This window comes from Marmota marmota, unplaced genomic scaffold (genome assembly GCF_001458135.2).
Source record: "Marmota marmota marmota unplaced genomic scaffold, marMar, whole genome shotgun sequence".
In the NCBI taxonomy this organism is placed as follows: Eukaryota; Metazoa; Chordata; class Mammalia; order Rodentia; family Sciuridae; genus Marmota; species Marmota marmota.
In genome coordinates, this window is record NW_026000037.1 from 32,981,653 (window position 1) to 32,995,693 (window position 14,041).

At 35.5% G+C, this 14,041-nt stretch overlaps 1 protein-coding gene across 4 annotated transcripts in view; it reads left to right on the forward strand.

Moving 5' to 3' along the window:
- Nucleotides 1–14,041, forward strand: part of Arhgap15 (Rho GTPase activating protein 15) — a 621,152-nt gene that overhangs the window by 549,628 nt on the left and 57,483 nt on the right. For 3 of the 4 annotated variants that reach the window (XM_015479148.2, XM_048812226.1, XM_048812227.1), the window contains exon 13: nt 11,938–12,043. The exons of the other annotated variant lie outside the window; for it this stretch is intronic. In XM_015479148.2, coding sequence (XP_015334634.1) covers nt 11,938–12,043 — 106 coding nt within the window. The remainder of the gene's footprint in view (nt 1–11,937; nt 12,044–14,041) is intronic. 4 annotated transcript variants of the gene reach the window in all.

Consider the following 14,041-nt stretch of genomic DNA (forward strand, 5'->3'; position numbering starts at 1 on the left):
CACATAATGTATGGCACTGTTAGGAGGAAAAAATTGGAGTCAAAGTGACTGGAAAGTTAGGTCTGCTCTGTAGCACTGTGAGATTGTTGACATCTGCCGAGGTTGGAGCGCTCAGTAAGCAGGAAATGGGGTGTCACTCTGAGTGGTAGTTTACCATTATCCTGGCATCCTAATGAAGTGTCTGCAGTGCACAGAGCTTCTGGATGGCATCTTAACGCACGGCTAAGCAAAAGCACTTCTCTCCCTGTCACTGTCATCCATCTGCCTGCACCCTACTGTAGCCAATGGGATGGAACCATGCTACAATGTGCTATAAGCCATTTAGAGTTGCACATTGCATAATCAGTCCCATCAAATATGTAAAAAATGGCTATTATTGGTTATTTTCCTCAAACTCTGGCACCTGGAGTTTGATACATTGAAGTTAAACTTTCCCAAGTGCTGTTTTTTTGCTATTAATTCCACTTTCCTCCCACTATCTAAATGGAATGAGTTGCATCCTCATTGTCTTAAGTCTTGTTAATGGATTGAAAGTGTTGTATGAATATTCATTATAAACTTCACCGTGCATCACACTTGGTGAAATCATCAATTTACAATTATGATGGAATGGTCATTTCTTTGAGATAACCATTTCTTTTCTTTTTTTTTTTTTTCTTTTAAGAAAAGGATTACTCCAATCTCAGATTGGTTGATTTCATCTTAAAGCACATTAGTTTGCAGGGAGTTTGAAGTCTTCTAATAGATTTCTTTAAAGACACAGTGCATTTCACCAACACGTTTGCATTTTTAAGCTAGTAATGTTAGTGCCAGATGATTAAATTTGGTGCTATAATATCACCTCCAATGAAATTCAGATGCAGTGGAGAAAAGGATGTCAGCTATTAGGTGGCATAAGTAGAGAAAAGTGTGTGCAATCCACTCCAAACTTCTGAATAGGCTTTGCAAACAAGGCTGCAGAGCAGCTGGGCTGTCATGGTAAGAACCAAAGTGGGAAGATGGCCACAAAGTTGAGGAGGAGCTTTCTGTAATGGGCAGGGGCAACAGAGATCTGCTAAAGTGGGGAGTGAGGGGTGGGCAGGGAGGTTAAGGTTATATAAACAAAAGGGCATAATATAATTCGGTTGCATCGGGAATTTTTTTCACAGACATTAAAACTATGGTAAACATAACAGCAGGGAAGCTTGCACTGCCGCACAGTGGGAAGCTTAAAGCGTCTGCCCGAACTGTGCCTGGCTCAACCACTGCTAGAAGTCTCCGACTTTCATTAGCACTCGACAATTCACCCAGTTCCCCAGAAAAGGAGAAAAATTCAAGCAGCAAAGCCCCTCACTAATTATTGTAAATGCTCCCAGGTTACAGTTGTGTGTGTGTGTGTGGGGGGGGGGACAATAATGACAGAATGGTGTTAATCTCGAACAAAAGAGTCATCCTGAAATAAAAAAGAATAAAGGAGCTTGTTTGTTCCGTGCTTGATTATTTGTTTGTTTTTAATCAGTGTAGTCCTTCGTTTGATGCGAAAAGCAGTATGCTGGAATGTTAGGCCACCATTTTACAATGATATCTTAGAATATTGAACCAAATTATGTGAATGCCTTTTGAGCAATGAAAGCTCAGGCGAATTGAACAAATGGTTTCCACACCTTGACCCCCAAATTTATGCAAGCATCTCTCACGGTCTGAAGCATCTTTGAAACAGAAACTGCTTTCTTTGGAGGAAATTTGTAACAATACCAAAATTAATATGGAATTAAATGTAACAAGGTAAGCAAAGGAACACACATTACTGCAAAATATTGCACCTCACATTAAAGTTGTTTTGTTTTTCCCCTTAAAGAATAGATTCATTTAAGAAAAATGTTAGATTTCTTCAAGGGTAGAGAGGTCTACTTTGATGCTTCTAAACATTTAAGATGATAGGTTTTTGTTGTTGTTGTTTTGTTTTATTGGGATGATAGGTGTTTATTTTTGCTAAATCTAGACTCGGGAATCTGGTTTCTTCCTTCATATCCCCCCAGCTGCTGTCAGCAATACTGCACATCAGCTTTCCTTCATGTGAGAATATTTCTCCAGAACTCATTTGCAAAAAAGTCGAAGCAATATTAAACACCACATCCAAACCTCTTTAAACACACAAAGAAATGGGAAAACACATCAGAACTAGACCATTGAGAAAATCTTCCTCTCAAATTTACTGTTTGCTTCACATGCTAGCATAAAATATCCCACAAAGTCCCGTTTGTGATCCATTTGAAACAATCTTGATTTGCTTAAATTGTCACATTCTTCTTGCACATTTCTTCCTAAATGCAAAAATGGCAAAGAATTCTCCTCCCTCTTCATTATAAAAGTGCAGAATTTCTGGCTTGTTTATTCCTAATGGAACACTTGAGAAAGACGAAAATATATAAATATCTCTTCCAGAAGATTAGTTGTCTCAATCTTTTTAAAAGAGAGGATTTGTTCATTTTTCCCCCATGGTAAACAACTTGGCCTATTCATTGAAATTTTCCATTGTTAAATTAATGCATTTTACTTGCCTGACTTAGTCCCATGGTTCTAAGACATCAAACCTTTTAATAGCCTTATTTCTTCCATACTATGTACTAGTAAATGTCATTAGGACATTGATGGTTAGGGATAGAATCTGAGCCTCTTTGAATAAATGTGTGTTCTATCCTACTGCATGAAACTTACTAAACCCGAGTCTGAAAATTCTCACAATCTGACAGAATGAAACTGTTTTCCTCCTCATGAGAACACAAGCAAGAAATGTCATAAGCATTTTGAGTATTTCAAATCAAGCATAGGAATTTTGTCTGATCTACAGCTAAGTATTCTATTGACAAGGTCAAGAACAGAGAAAGGTCTGGCCACCAAGTCAGAAAAAATGAGTCATTTTTAAAAGGTAGACAGTTTATCAACTTCAATTCCTAAAGTGCTGTGCAGTCCTTTCACAGAAAGTTCAGGAAATTCCCATAACTATAAAGAAACTGTGTCTTTATGTATACCTCCCATACATGTGGTTCTCCAAAATTATATTCAAGATGCTAATGAAAAAATGGCTAATATCTTCAGGAAACTGTAGAAAGCGAGATGGGGGAGGGAGAGAAAAGCAAGCTGTGGCAAAAAACCTAGGCTCAGCAGCTTTCTGGGGGAAATGGTAGAATGTGACTATGTGATTTATAATGAGAAAAGGTATCTACAACATACAATTTTCTACCTAGCTGCAAAATAATAATTCATAGTGATGTCCCTTCCAGATAAAAGACCTTTGCTATGTAGGACCCATGTGGTAAAATGATCATGATAAATGTCAGACCAGTGCAGGTAACGGCTTTACAAACCATTAAGATTAGCTGGCTCTTTTTTCCGATGATAACAGTAACCATGCTGTGACTCTATGTGGTAATAATATCTCAGTCCTGATAAATGCCAGAGCTCGGCAGAGGTGTTTATCATTCCCAGTTCAGAAATGCTGACTAAAGTTACCACATGTTGCCTGTTTTTCTTCTTTTACAATAGTCTCACAATTAAAAACAAAACAAAACAAAAAAGCTGAATCATAACAATATTTTATAATCCATTTCTTAAATTATTTCAATGTTTGTTTAATTCATAACTCTTCTCTGCAATCAGTGTCACTGTGTGGCCATGCCAAATGACCTGGACAAACAGTCTACCATACCAACAAGCATCTCCTCTTCAGAGGCCTTTTGTTCAAAATGAATGGTTATGAGTAAAGATTAATATACTTTCTGTAAAAAATGTTTTTAACTCCAAATATAATGAAAGTATTCCTTAGTTCACATTTTTTCTAATTATGTAATAGACCCTAGTTTTTTTCCAGTGAGGTTTTTTTTTTTTAAATCCCATATAAATCTAATTTGTCTACAAAAGGAAAGAGGCAAAACATTACATTTTTATGAAAAACTCCAAATCTTGAAAAATATTTGTAAGATTTCCACACTCATGATAAGGTACAAAGGTAATGCTTTGTACTCAAATACATGAGTATTTGAAATGAATTGTGGTTTATGATGAGAAAGATATCAAATGAATCAAAATGGCAAGAGTTGGGTTTTTTAAAGCTTATAAAAGCATATATACATGAATAAATATAATTCAAATAAACATTTCGCAGAACTGTATTTCAAAGAAATAAACTAGTGAGCTTAATTTTCTCAGCATACACTATCACTAAAGGATTAATTCGTGTCATTTGTAAGTTACAGAAATGTACATAACCACCTTGACACCTCCAAAATTACTATGAAAACTAAGAAGTTTTAGGGAGGACAGTAGGATTGTGTGAAGATTGCTGCTGGTGTCAGACATTGCCTTGCTCTTTGATTCTGACAAATAGGAACATCATTGCAAAATTAAGGAGTGGGAGAATGGTTTAAGAACCATTTTCAGGTTTTGGTGAATTTTAGAGAATGTAACTATATTAAAATTGACTGCATCAAAGTAAGACCCTTTATAAACAGTTACATACAGAAAGTTTTCCAAACTTGTCTCAGTGTGAGATCAATGCACCAAAGTCCTTAAAATTAGACAGATTCAGTTATATAAAATAGAAAAGATGGTAGTTTTACATTCCCTGAGTGTAATATGGGATGCGTAAAGAATTTAAGCATAAACATTTTTAGGATCTTCAAAATTAATTAAATAGAATTTCAAACTCATTGATTTGTGAATTTCTGAATTATTCCAAACTTTTTTGATGTGATTAACATCTCAGAAGCTTTTTAGCAATCACTTTAGATGACCCCTTCAGTAAGAAGAAGTATGTAAACTTCATTGATACCTATATTGTGGCATGCCTAATGTTCAACACATAACAGATTATGACATATTTTGTATTTTATTTGCCTCTTTGGATTAAAAAATGACAAAAATGTGAACCAACTTCGTAGCTTTCATGGGTTCCACATAGGCCTTAATAAATATTGTTTTCTTCAAACATATATACACATATGTTTAATACTCTATAAACTACTTAAGAAATAAATTTATTGAATTTAGGTATTGATAAACTTGATTAATAACTTCTTAATTATTTATTTCTAGACAGTAGGAAAATAAATGGAAAACATTAAGATTGTTCTTAGCAATACTTCTAACAGTGCACTGTGGGTGGCTACTCCCCACTAGACCAGGACTCAAAATGGTCCCTGGAAATGGTGCTAGCGTAATCAATGAGTTGAAGTTTTCCAAACTCAAGGACTCTACAGACTTAGAATAATGCATCAGTCAGAATATTTTTGAAACTGACATTTACTGACAATGAAAGTTTTTCACAGTTTAAAAATTGTTAATTTAAAAAAACAAAACAAAGAAACAAAAAAACCTGACAAAACATGAACATCTCCTAAGAGGAGAAACAAGGACTACAAGGGATTCTGGTGTAGAAGTGAGGTGAGTGGTTCTAATTATCAGGAGGTCCCTGCAGACAAAGAAGAATGCACCCTCACCTTGAGGCACATGCATTTTATTCCTACTGGGTCTCTCCTACAAGTAATGTACCACCCTTCTAAATGTTTTGACATGGTTTATCAATATCTAAAGCCAAACTTACCAGGCATAGGCAGACATGGAGAATGTGCCTTCCTTTTAATAAAATATAAAACATGACTTTCGGGGGATTTGGGGGAAGTGTGAGGGAGGGGCAGGAGAACATGGAATCTCACAAAACTCCAAATTGCCAAATAGAGATTAGCCTCAAGGTCATGATTATTGCTTGGCTCATGAGACAATGACATTTCTGTTTATGATGTACTGTACCTACTTAAGATTTTAACAAAACGATCTTCAATAACTGATAGCATTCTATGTATTTACATATCTATCACACACTGTGACCTGTTTCTGTTTTTAGAAAAAGTTACTAAGGAGTAAAATGTATGGTTTCATGTGATTTTTGGAAACAATCTTGAAGTATACGCAGTCAATTGTGAGGGATGATAGAAGAATTAAAAAGAAAAAAAGACATTTTGAAGTAAAGGGGGACTTTAGTTAGTAAGCACTTATTATATGTCCATTTGTGTGTGATGAAACATTTAATTCTACAAAAATTCTGAGACATATGTTTTTGTATTTTTAAGTAAAGGATTAGAAGCATCAGGAGTTCCACAACTTTCCACAAATCATAGAGAAAAGCAAAAATTTTAACCTGGTTCTTTCAGACACCTGTTACACCACTTCTCTTATTCATTTTTTCTTATTATATTATTAATGCATATTAATGGTACAATATGATGGGTTTCATTGTTACAATTTCATGCATGCATATAATGTACTTTGGTCATAGTCACTCTCCCTTTTTCCACTTTTTCACTCCTCCCCCATCTTCCAGTTCCCTTTCTTAGTAACCCCCTTTCTACTTTCATGTTATCCTTTTTAAGTTCTTTTCATATTCTATACATAAAAGAAAACATGTGATTCTTGTCTTTCCATGCCTCACCTATTTTACTTAAGTAAATAATCTCCAATTTCATCCATTTTCCTACAAGTGACATGATTTCATTCTGCTGTATGGTTGAATTGTGTAACCTTCTCTTATTTATAAGATGTGTTTGAAATATGTGCATATTTGTATCCATTTGTGAAGTTTGAATCTGCCCTTAGAATGTCTCTTCCTAAAGCAAATGCAAGCTAAAGACATTAACCTAGCAATCATTTCTCTACTTTGGATGATTCTTCAATCCCAACTCAAGATTTGTCATTAAAAAAGCATATTCTCTAAGATTTGTACCAAGTAGTAGAGTACAGAGTAGACTGAAACAAACAAAAATGTTCTTTGAAGATATTTATTCTTCCTAGAAGCAAGAAGAGTCTCTAACTAAATTCTGAAATGACCATGATACAAAAAGTATAAATTGAGAATAAATTAGAGAATGGCTTTCTACCAAATATAACTCTGACTTGTATTGACTACTGTGTTTTTCATACAGGATGCATTAAACATTCCAAAATAACTTTCAGAAGCAGAACAGCTGTGGTACTTATGACCTCCTTAACAAAGGGAAGCAGTTGTCCTTTGCCAGTTGTAGATATGTAGGATGAACAGTACTCCCTATGTAATGGTTACTGGGAGAAGCTAGTCTTGTGTTCCTCTGGTGAACCTATATACAATAGCAGGATCTATTTTGAATTATGATTTAACGTTTGGCTATAAATAAATTAGGAAAAATAAAGGCATGGATGATAAGATCAGGAAAGTGTCTAGAGGCCAGCAGGGCCACAGTTCTTCCCTGCATAGAACTTTCCATCATTGTGTAACTTTATCTTATCTCTTTTCTAAAAGGCATATGGTTGTAAATGTTCTTACTTTAGTAGTAACATTTCATTCAGATAAATGCAAATATAGCTACCATAAAACATATTTTGAAAAATGTGCCCTCAAAACCACGAATGGGGGAAGGGGCTATAAAGCCACATTCTTGTGGCATTAAAACCTATATCACATCATGTAAGAGAGGTTAATTTTCCAAGCAGCATGAAATTGTTTCTGAAGAAGATGATTTACAACAATGTGTTTGGTGTTGATTGAGAAGATGGGGGCAGGTAGTGAGCAGTGAGTGAGAAACAGTTTAGAATCATTGTTGAATAGCCAAAATGTACCACTACAGTTTACACAGTTGTGGGTTCACAGTTCAGACTAGAGAGAGGATATATGAATGTAGATGAGAATCTAAAATGGAGGTATTAACGAGCATAGAGTACATATGAAATAAATCATATTGCATTGAGGGTAGGAGTAAGTGCAAATGAAAGAAAAAAATGTGGAGCTTATTATTTCTAGAAAGATTTTTTTGTCTCTTAGTATATAGTGTACCTAAGATAATAGATTCTTTAATTCTCCACATAGGAAAAAAAATGTTTCTTTACCTTCCCCCTCTAATCATAATGTAAAAAAGTCAGAGCTATCTTAAAGTCTTCTCAAACTTTCAATGCTTCACAATAATGAGAAACCATATGCTGAAGAAGAAATATTAATAGAAAATGCTGTCTTTCAGATGCTCACTGAATCAATTGAAGGCAGTTGACACGTCTTTAGTAAGCTGTGTATGAATCTTAGCTCATTAACCACTCCTGTATTATGTATGCTGATTCTAATTCCTAATATGACACATCAATAAACCAGATCTGAAAAGGTGTCATTTTGATTTTAATGTATCCAATTGTATTTTTAGATGTTCCCCCACTTAGAAGTGTTTGTGTTATTTCCTGATTTTACAAGCTATGGAAGAGTGGGTGTGGTATTGATTTGAATGGGAAAACACTGCTTTCCTATAACCTTTCAAAAGATTTTGTTCTGATTAGATTTTAAGAAAAATAAATTGTTTCATCTTAACAATATTTCCGCTCTTTCTAAGCCATTGCAGTTTCCCCTCTAGAACAACAGCATAGTTACCCACAAATATGCATGTATGACTCTCCAATTGTCTGATTGCTCAAGTATGTGTGCAAATAGAAAAAGGAAAATATGCCTATAAAATATTTTTATGTAGAATGTTTCTTATAGGCAGACTGAGAAGCCACCATATATTTTATAAAGGTTCTGTCGCATAACATCTCACCAATTAGATCATCAATTTCTCAGTCCATCTCCAAGTATTTAGGGACTTGTGTAATGGCAAGCTATCTTAGCAACTGTATTTTCATGAACTGATACCAACTCAGTTCAAGAATTAGCAACTGCATTTTGAATGCTCGCTAAACCAAGTAGTATGCTAAGTGCTAGAAACAAAAGGTGAATTAAACTCAGCATGAACTTCAAAAAAAGGTATGGAGGGGGTGAACACTTACAGAGAATTTAGTTTGACCAGTCACTGTGCTATGTACATTACATACTATCTTGTGAATTCCATAAAACTTCCCTTTTAGATGTTATTCAAGGAGAATAAGAAAGATGTCTAAGACCACATAGCTAATAAAAAGCTGTTACAGAATTTAAACTGAGGTCAATCTATTCCAATCATTGCTCATGTCTTTCATTCATTTACTAATTCATGTTTTGTTCTTTCAATCTACTGTCTACCAGAATAAAAGCAACTCAGCTTTATAGGAAGATTCCCTCTTTAATGGGGGAAATGGATAGGAATCCAAGTAATGGAAATACCATGTGAAGTATTGCATAAGAAAAATGTTCTAAAAGCAAAGGAACACAGCAAAGGGAGAGCTAACTTTGTTCAGGAAAGCTCACAATTCTTTTACCTGGTGGCTTAACAGACTTGATGATGTTTTAATTCCTGCCATGGTTTTAATTCCTACCATGGTTGTGACCTTGAAATTCAATTATTCCAATTAAACAATGCTCAACCTTTTTTTAAACTCACTCTGACTGGATCATATGTTCCCCAAAACTAAGGTTTGCTGAATGTAGCCATTAAGATCACTCCCCACTTACTGTCTGTCAAGTTTAATTTAGGGCTGCTACTTCTGCAGCCCTGAATGTCAATCTGTCCCTTTTCTGGAGTTTCTGAAATTGACCTGATTATAGTCAGAAATTTCAGTAAAACTAAAAAGGTCTCCTCTTCTCCCCTCCTTTCTTCTTTCTACTGTTCCCAATAACATCTTCATTGCTTAAACCAAATGTTTCACCAGATCCTCAAGTAAAATGCATTTCTAGAATCATGCCAAACTTCAAAAAGTATCTACGTCTTGAAAAAAAAAATACACCTATACACACACATCAGAGGGTTAAATACAAAGTATCTAACACTACTAATAGCTCTGTTCTGAGTCACTATATCAGCTTCACTCTCATCTTTTAAAAAATATCTATATTGACTTTTTAAATAGCTTTTTCTGATTTTAAGGTATCCCATAGGCCCCAAGTAGTCCTGCAAAGCATCACATTTTCTTACCATCATTAAATAACCAGGGGGCTCACTACGTTTTGGCAGAAAAGATTACATCTGGTGTGGGCTATGATGTTGCAGCATCTTTTTTTTTTTTCTTTTTCTTCCCCTTTGTTTCTTTCATTTGCAGTTGTCCAAGCCATATTATGTTGGAACTCTTCTAAGAATAACTGCAATTTTGAAAGCTTTGACTGTGGGAGGCATTATTTATAGACCCTTGTGGTTTTAGGAGGAAAAAGAAAAATCTTCCAGGCAGAGTTCTACTAGGAAGACTGCCCTCACCCCACTTTAGCCAAATACCATCTTCAGCAGGACATTTTCCTACAATTCCTTACAAAAAGTTTCTTTTGAAACATCTTGCTAAGAAAACTGGCAGTTTCTAAACTAATTCTTTCTTACCCTAGTAAATAAAATTTATATACCAACTAACAGAAGATTAGAAATTGGGCTATTGAAGTACATCTTATTAGGAACCATGTTTACTCTTAGTATTGGAGAACCATCTGCAAAGGTTTTTGTACACAAAATCACAGAATCCCAGGTCTCACTGCCCCACAGTGAGGAATGCTCCTTCTAGCAGTGTGCATTCTTCATAGTCTCCATTCTCAAGGTCATTTCCTGGTATACCAATTCCATATACATTCTCAGAAGCATAAAGAAGAAAAGTTTAAAAGTTTAAATAATTAAATCAGCTCTGGACACTCCTCCTCAGGAGTCCCACATAATGCTTTAACTCAACTTTCATTGGCCAGACTTGGTCACATGGCCACACCAGTTGCCAAAAAGTCTGGGAAATTAGCCCTTTTGCTGATATGTTGCCATCCTCTCCACAATGGGATTGTCATGCAAAGGGAGATAAGAGTGGATATTGGGTGGGGGATTAACTTACATATATTTCCATATATATCTCTTCCAGCAGTGACCTCTTTAGAATTATAAGGAGCTCTGTGTTAGAAGTTAAAGATAAAATATACATCAGAAAGATAACAAATCAATGTTCTAAAGTGTTTAAGTGCAATAAATAATTATACCTCAAAATGGTAAGGTCCTGACTAAGACCATGCCAAGACAAAGTTCTTAGGGTGCTAAGTAAATAACTTCTTAATTTTTCTTCCATGCAAAAGGAACAAAATGAAGAAAAACAATACATGTGGTATGCAGTTTTGAACAACTTCCTATTTTTAAAAATGCATAAGACCAATTATTATGCTTTTTGGAGTTTTGTATTTTGCAACCTCCTTATTTTGTAGCAAACCCAAAATGCATCAGGAGAAAAGATAGCATAGAAGTAATTTTTTTAAAAAAATTCTTTGTTTTATATGTCCTTATGTATTAGCTTCCCACTGCTGGTATGCCAATAGCACAAACTCTGTGGCTTAAAAGAGTACAAACTTATTATCTTACATTCCTGGAGACTAGACATCTGAAATCAGTTTCACAGGGAAAAACTCAAGATGGTGGCAGGAATGCATTCTTCTGGAGGCTCTGTTTCCTTGCCTTTTCCAGCATTTAGAGGCTGTTGTCCCTCATTAGCCCAGGCTCCCATCACATAGCCCTTCTCCTTTGATTCCACTGTCATATCACCTTCTCTCTTTGAGTCCCATCCTCTTTCTTCCCTTTGATAAGAACCTTTTAGATTACACTGGACCCACTATAATAATCCAGAAAAGTCTTCCCATCTCAATCCCTAACTTGATCACATCTGCAAAGTCTTTTTTTCCTGGGTGAAGTAACATAGCCACAGGTTCCAGGGATTAAATTGTGTACACATATGGATGTCACCATTTGTCCTTCTACACCTTATAAAATAGGAAATTGAAGAAAACAATTCAATACTTGATTTAAGGAAGGTTGTGTCAAAGTCACAGTGTCGCTGCTTTCTTACCACCATAGTCTAATTCATATAGTCAAAATAAACTCCAAAACAACTTGGTGAAGAACACACTTTCCCTTTGGTTACTGATAGTACTTTAAGTTAAGTCTTAGTTAAAATTTTCCTCAGTAAATTCTCTCATGTACCTATGAAATCGTTTCTAACCTTCTTTTTACTTATTTATTTGTTTTTTAGAAAAGCCAGACAATAACACAAGAATTGAAACTATAAAGTCTCTTGTACAAAAACTCCCTCCACCAAATCGTGACACCATGAAAGCCCTCTTTGGACATCTAACTAAGTAAGTTGTAAGGGTTTCTGGGTATGTTGAATTATAATCATTATGAAATAAGCAACACTTAGCTTTAAATTTCTAAGACAAGATTTTTCGATACTTCCTTCTCATATTTTCCCCTCTAGCTGACCTAAGACTTCCTGTAAAAACTGAAAAATGTACTAGAGATAGGAAGGAGAACTTACAAAAGGAGCTTCTGAAAAAATTTATTTTTCCTTTGGACTTTTCAACAAGTAGGTAGATGTTTGCTGACTGTCAGAACCATTACCAAGTCCCTGAGATAAGCCATCTTTGACTTTGTTATCTAATGTCATGGGAAGAGCATGAAATGATTCAGACATACATTCAAAACCCATCATACACCAAGTGCTATGACCACAAATAAGTTAAACTCTCTGAAATCCACTGTCCTCATCTGTAAAATGTAGGTTCCAATGAATAAGGTATTATTCATGTAAACAGTAAGGAGGAGAGAATTCCAGGTGGAGAAAAGCAAATAATAAGACCCTTAGGTCCCAAAGAGCTGGATGCATTTGAAAAGCACAAAGTAGGACTAGACAGCCAGCACCTGGTAAGCAACAGAGGTGGGGGACAGGAGCTGAAGTTCTAAACATTATACAGCATCAGGTCACAGGTCTCATTGGTCACATGTGGACCAATGAAAGATCTGGCTTCTGTTCTAAAAACAAGGAAGAACGATTGGAGAGTGCTAAATTCAAGGAGTATAAAAGATCCCTCAAACAGCTGAGGGAAAATGGATTGCAAATGTGAACGCAGGGAGATCTATTAACAGGCAGCCATCATAGACCAAGTAGGAGACAGGGATGCCTTGAATAAAGCCCTCAGAAAGATATGAGTAAAGAGATTTTGGAGGTGGGTCAAGATGGGTTTGCTGTTGTTTGGGGGTAAGGAAAAGAGAAATCAGGTGGGTTTCTGCTTTGGCACGTGAAGAAATGATAATGATACATACAGAGATGGGTAAACTGGGGGAGGAACAGGAAGAGTAGGTTTGAGTGGTCTATTTTGTACAAGTTAAGTCTGAAATGACTGTTACTCATTTGCCTTCTGTTAACACCTTCTTCAGATAAGGCACAGTGCAATACAAGTTATGAGATTTTAGCTTTCACTGTATATACATAGTAATTGTGAAGCATTTTTCACAGAATAGTGATCCAAAATAGCAGTTTTGCTTTTGTAAGATTAAATCTCCTGAATCACCTCAATTATCCATTCCTTAGGATGAGTCATTCCTACACATTGTTCAACTAATGCATTACATGATTTTTAATTGTGAATGTAATACATGCAACTGCACACAAAAAAAATTAAGCAACAGCAATGCATACACATTAAAAAGTGAAATTTGCCTACCAGTCATTCTAAGCCTGCTGAGCAGAAGTAACTAACACTTTTTTTATGCATCCTTCCAGACCTGTTTCAAAGCACATGCAACCATATGTGTGTGTGGTTGCTTCTGGTGTTAAAGTACATCATACTGCACATACGGTTCCGCAATTATTTTGCAAATCATGGACAACCTTCCATTTCATTAAATAGACTCTTCTTATTCATTTATGGCATAGTATTCCAACGTATGGGTAGTCCATAACTTGCCAAACCAGTTCTTGCATTAGGGAACAGGTTTTAAACACATGCATCATATTATTCTCTTATTTTACTCTCAGAGGGGAACATTATCTCAAAGTTTAAAACCTCCTTATTATTGTTACCCTTGTTATCCCTTCTTACGCCTCCACATGCTGGCTACAGTGGGAAACTCAGTGAGTTTCAGTGAAAGGATCTTGGGTTTCAAAGAAATAGAAAGAGAATGAGAGACCTAGACTCAAAGCCTTGTTCTGTACTTTACTCCTGTTATGATCTCAGGCAAGTAAAATCAGATTAAATAATATCAACCATATCTTGTGGTTATGAGAATTAAATGAGATAATGCATATAAAATGCCTGGCACAAGGTAAGCATTCTTCAGATGTTATTTCTTTTTCC